Source organism: Anabrus simplex, chromosome 5 (assembly GCF_040414725.1).
Source record: "Anabrus simplex isolate iqAnaSimp1 chromosome 5, ASM4041472v1, whole genome shotgun sequence".
In the NCBI taxonomy this organism is placed as follows: domain Eukaryota; kingdom Metazoa; phylum Arthropoda; class Insecta; order Orthoptera; family Tettigoniidae; genus Anabrus; species Anabrus simplex.
The window spans coordinates 425,731,430-425,737,429 of record NC_090269.1 but is presented as its reverse complement, the minus strand read 5'-3'; the positions used below and the strand labels follow the sequence as shown (position 1 = coordinate 425,737,429).

Here is a 6,000-nt window from a genome sequence, read left to right as displayed (position 1 = left end):
TTTGTGGCTGACGTATGAGAATATGGTATGTTCATCGTTATCTGAATCGCAACTTTTATTAAATTTTGATGGACCGGGCGAGTTGGCAGTGTGGTTAGGGGCGCCAGCTGTGAGCTTGCATCCGGGAGATAGTGGGTTCGAATCCCACTGTCAGCAGCCCTGAAGATGGTTTTCCGTGGTTTCCCAATTTCAGACCAGGCAAATGCTGGGACTGTACCTTAATTAAGGCCACGGCCGCTTCCTTCCCACTCCTAGGCTTTTTCTATCCCATCGTCGCCATAAGACCTATCTGTGTCGCTGCCACGTAAGGCCACTAGCAAAAAAAACTGATCGCTATACATCATTTTTGGGAGCTGAACGCTTCCTGCGTTTGACATTTTCCTGTTTGTGAACAGGATACACAATGAAAACAGAAGGAGATTTGATTGATATGCTTACACTGAAATCTGTTTTATGAGAAGAAATGCTAGGTACCTAAAGAGATCCTACTATATCACCTTGCTTAGAAATAGTTTGCTTCCATTTCTCCCCTAAACCGCACTCGGAAGGGAAACTATGGAACGTCAATTTTCATGCTTTTTTTAGTGTCATCCGAAATACAGAGAGGTACACGACTGTGCACCTTCTCAACCTCACAGACACTCACCGGCAGAAACAATATTCACAATAAATTGCACAAAATCAACACAGCATCACAATTACTCCGCATATCACAATGTTAAAGTCCGCCAAGAAGAGAACGGAAACCTGACATCTAGCGGCAAAAGAGAAAGGTCCCGGCTGCTCCCGGCAACGGCTCAGCCCGCTCAGCTGGCCGGCCCTAGGCTAAATACTTATTCTCTTTGGCCCTAGGACCAATCAAAAGCGAAGTACAAAGTACAGCGGTAGCTTTGAGATAATCTTGGAGTTGTTTAACTTATCTGTTCTTCAATGAAAGATCGTAATACTGGTTCTTATATATTAAATTGTTAATGGTTAGCGTACAAAGGGCATCATATTTACTCTGCAGTGTAGTGAATTGCTTGCTGTTTCGTGTGTTAGGTTAACCTCTATCAACTGGACCATTACTCGAGAAGATAGGTAACACCCTGATAGCTAGACGTACCTGTAATCCTGGTTATAAAAAGAAAAGTAACTAACGTTAAGTTAACGAAAGGAGAAGATAACTTGAAAGGGTGCTCAGTCTTTACATGGTTCTGAACTGCATCGTATTTCTTCAACATGGTATTTGCATGTCAAGCCAACAGCTTTTTGAGAGAGGTAATGTATTGACGTTCTTGAATCACAGTTGAAAGAACTTAGTATAGTATACTATTTAAGTCCGGATCTTATTTTGCTTTAGTCTGACTAATATTAATAATTGATTAAACTCACTGTGTAGGCCTATATAAGAGAATAACATCATTGGAAATTACGAATCGAACATAAAGTTACGGCATGTCTTCACAAGAGTGCCAAGGACAGGTCATTACAGAGAAGTTGTGGGGAAGCACTATGGAAAGGCAATTCAACCAATATTTGACTTATGTGTTGTTGTTGTTTGAGTCATCAGTCCATAGACTGGTTTGATGCAGCTCTCCATGCCACCCTATCCTGTGCTAACCTTTTCATTTCTACGTAACTATTGCATCCTACATCTGCTCTAATCTGTTTGTCATATTCATACCTTGGTCTACCCCTACCGTTCTTGCCACCTACACTTCCTTCAAAAACCAACCGAACAAGTCCTGGGTGTCTTAAGATGTGTCCTATCATTCTATCTCTTCTTCTCGTCAAATTTAGCCAAATCGCTCTCCTCTCACCAATTCGATTCAGTATCTCTTCATTCGTGATTCGATCTATCCATCTCACCTTCAGCATTCTTCTATAACACCACATTTCAAAAGCTTCTATTCTCTTTCTTTCTGAGCTAGTTATCGTCCATGTTTCACTTCCATACAATGCCACGCTCCACACAAAAGTCTTCAAAAACATCTTTCTAATTCCGATATCAATGTTTGAAGTGAGCAAATTTCTTTTCTTAAGAAAGCTCTTCCTTGCTTGTGCTAGTCTGCATTTTATGTCCTCCTTACTTCTGCCATCGTTGGTTATTTTACTACCGAAGTAACAATATTCATCTACTTCCTTTAAGACTTCATTTCCTAATCTAATATTTCCTACATCACCTGCCTTCGTTCGACTGCACTCCATTACTTTTGTTTTGGACTTATTTATTTTCATCTTGTACTCCTTACCTAAGACTTCATCCATACCATTCAGCAACTTCTCGAGATCTTCTGCAGTCTCAGATAAAATAACAATATCATCTGCAAATCTCAAGGTTTTGATTTCCTCTCCTTGGACTGTGATTCCCTTTCCAAATTTCTCTTTGATTTCCTTTACTGCCTGTTCTATGTAAACATTGAAAAGGAGAGGGGACAAACTGCAGCCTTGCCTCACTCCTTTCTGGATTGCTGCTTCTTTTTCAAAGCCCTCGATTCTTATCACTGCAGACTGATTTTTATACAGGTTGTAGATAATTCTTCGTTCTCGGTATCTGATCCCTATCATCTTCAGAATCATAAACAGCCTGGTCCAATCAACATTATCGAATGCCTTTTCTAGATCTACGAATGCCATGTACGTGGGTTTGTCCTTCTTGATTCGATCCTCTAAGATCAGACGTAAAGTCAGGATTGCTTCACGTGTTCCTACATTTCTTCTGAAGCCAAATTGATCTTCCCCCAACTCAGCTTCAACTTGTTTTTCCATTCTTCTGTAAATAATACGTGTTAAAATTTTGCAGGCATGAGATACTAAACTAATAGTGCGGTAGTTTTCACACCTGTCAGCACCGGCTTTCTTGGGAATAGGTATAACAACATTCTGCCGAAAATCGGATGGGACTTCTCCTGTCTCATACATCTTGCACACTAAATGAAATAACCTTACCATGCTGGTTTCTCCTAAGGCATCCAGTAATTCAGAGGGAATATTATCAATTCCAGGTGCCTTGTTCCTATTTAGGTCACTCACAGCTCTGTCAAATTCTGACCTCAAAATTGGGTCTCCCATTTCATCAGCATCAACAGCCTCTTCATGTTCCAGAACTAAATTATCTACATCGTTACCTTGATACAACTGTTGGATATGCTCCTGCCATCTTTCTGCTTTGTCTTCTTTCCCTAGAAGTGGCTTTCCATCTAAGCTCTTAATATTCATGCACCTAGATTTCCTTTCTCCAAAGGTTTCCTTGATTTTCCTGTATGCAGCATCTACCTTTCCCAGGACCATACAGCCTTCGACATCCTTGCACTTCTCCTTCAGCCATTCTTCCTTAGCTACCTTGCACTTTCTATCCACTTGATTCTTTAATCGCCTGTATTCTTTTCTGCCCTCTTCATTTCTAGCATTCTTGTATTTTCGTCGTTCATCAATCAGGTCTAGTATCTCCTGAGTTATCCACTGATTCTTAGTTGATCTTTTCTTCCTTCCTAACATTTCTTCAGCAGCCCTACTGACTTCATTTTTCATGACTCTCCACTCTTCCTCTACTGTGTTTCTTTCGGCCTTTTCATTTAGTCCTTGTGCAACATGTTCCTTGAAACGATCCATCACACTCTTTTCTTTCAACTTGTCTAGATCCCATCTTTTTGCATTCTTTCCTTTCTTCAATTTCTTCAACTTCAGATGGCATTTCATGACCAACAAGTTGTGGTCAGAGTCCACGTCTGCTCCTGGGAAAGTTTTGCAATCCAACACCTGGTTTCTGAATCTCTGCCTAATCATAATGAAGTCTATTTGATACCTTCCAGTGTCTCCAGGTCTCGTCCACGTATACAGCCCTCGTTTGTGGTGTTTGAACCAAGTATTGGCGAGGACTAAATTATGGTCAGTGCAGAATTCAACCAGCCGACTTCCTCTTTCGTTCCTTTGTCCCAATCCAAATTCTCCTACTGTGCTACCTTCTCTTCCTTGGCCTACCACTGCGTTCCAGTCTCCCATCACAATTAGATTCTCGTCACCTTTGACATATTGTATTAAATCTTCTATCTCCTCATATATTCTTTCAATTTCTGCATCATCCGCTGAACTAGTAGGCATATAGACCTGCACTATTGTGGTGGGCATTGGTTTGGTGTCTATCTTGGCGACAATAATTCTTTCACTATGCTGGTCGTAGTAGCTTATCCGCTGCCCTATTTTTTTATTCATTATTAAACCAACTCCTGCATTACCCCTGTTTGATTTCGTGTTGATAATTCGGTAGTCGCCTGACCAAAAATCCTGTTCTTCCTGCCAACGTACTTCACTTATACCAACTACATCTAACTTTAGCCTATCCATCTCCCTTTTCAGATTCTCTAACCTACCACAACGATTCATAGTTCTAACATTCCACGCTCCGACTCGCAGAATGTCAGTATCCATCTTCCTGATGATCGCCCCCTCTCGTGTAGTCCCCACCCGGAGATCCGAATGGGGGACTAGTTTACCTCCGGAATATTTTACCCGGGAGGAAGCCATCATCAGTACATCTTTCATACAGAGAGAGCTGCATGTCCTCGGGAGGTGGTTACGGCTGTAGTTTCCCGTTGCTTTCAGCCGTGTAGCAGTATCAACACAGCTAAGCCATGTTGAGTATTATTACAAGGCCGTATCAGTCAATCATCTAGACTGCCGCCCTTGCAACTACCGAAAGGCTGCTACCCCCCTTTCGATGAATCATTCGTTAGTCTGGTCTCTCAACAGATACCCATCCGATATGGTTGCACCTGCGGCTCGGCTATCTGCATCATTGGGACACGCAAGCCTCCCCACCGCGGCAAGGTCACATGGTTCGCAGAGGAGGTTGACTTATGTAAAGGTACCAATGTACAGCTGATGATGACTGTTCAAAAAGTCGAAACCTGTCCTGTAATCTTATATAAATAAAATTGGTGTTGATAAGGTGGAACCTTTTCTTATCTATATTACATGTTAACTATCAATACGGAAAATGAAACTAATTAATCAAGATACATAGAATACGGTGAAATCCATGTATTGCTACGCTATTTAAAGGACTCCTCATAAATTTGTTTGATTCTGTCCATCTCCAATCGAGCATGGCGTCTGTCGAGTAGAAGTCTGTGTCTATCCAGCTCTTTTCTTCTTCCTGTTCTGTAGAAGCTCTTGTTCCTACCTCGTAGGTGGGAGTTTCGTTCTAAATTTTAAGTCCTCCAGAAGAAACGTTTCTGAAGCAAGTTCATGTGCCAAATCTTAAAGGAGATGTCTTGGAAATCCCAAGAGTTCTTTTCAAAAATCTAGCTTTACACATTTTCAATAACTTGTAGGTCCGATACTGATAGATACTCCCAAATGAGTTCCAGCCCATAAGCTATTACTGGAAGGACTTTGGTGTAAAATAACATCATGGTCATATTCAAAGAAAGTCTTGTGGGATCCTTGATGTCTTATATAATTCTAGTAGCTGCTGGTTAATGATATCCCCTTTGTTGCAGATTCTGTAATGACCTGTCCTTGGCACTCCTTGCGAAGACATGCTGTAACTTTATATTTGATTTGTTTTCATGGCCGGAGTGTCATAGATGTCTGGGGGTACAGCTTCTGCCTTTTCTTTCCCTGAAGAATGTTGGTGTGTGAGTGAGGTTAAAGTTCTCAGATAACTCCCTGACAAAGAAGTCAGTGTTGGCCAGAAAATACTGTAATCTGTGTTGCACCATCTTTGGCAGCCGGTGGGCTCTTCTTAAGTAGGAAACTTTTACAGAGTCCAGTCTTCGCAGATTTGCGGGAGTGAGGTTCAACCCTATTTCTGTAACTGCGTACGAGGGAATGGGGTTAATTTTGATGTGAAAAAAGTGCAGTACCGTTTGTAATGATATCTTTTCCAACTTCTGTATATTGAAGATGGCTTTGATAACTTGTGCATCTTTCTTCAATGTGTTTAGTAAGGGATTTCCTTAATAACTGATAACATAGCTTGTAGCTAGGTCGAGATGATTTCTTAGACTAATAACT

At 41.2% G+C, this 6,000-nt stretch overlaps 1 protein-coding gene across 3 annotated transcripts in view; it reads left to right on the top strand.

Annotated features, from left to right (window-relative positions):
* Positions 1 to 859: 859 nt before the first annotated feature.
* Positions 860 to 6,000, top strand: part of LOC136874196 (alanyl-tRNA editing protein Aarsd1) — a 142,002-nt gene continuing 136,861 nt past the window's right edge. For all 3 annotated transcript variants that reach the window (XM_067147808.2, XM_067147810.2, XM_067147809.2), the window contains exon 1: positions 860 to 1,260. In XM_067147808.2, coding sequence (XP_067003909.2) covers positions 1,222 to 1,260 — 39 coding nt within the window. In that variant the 5' untranslated portion in view covers positions 860 to 1,221. The remainder of the gene's footprint in view (positions 1,261 to 6,000) is intronic.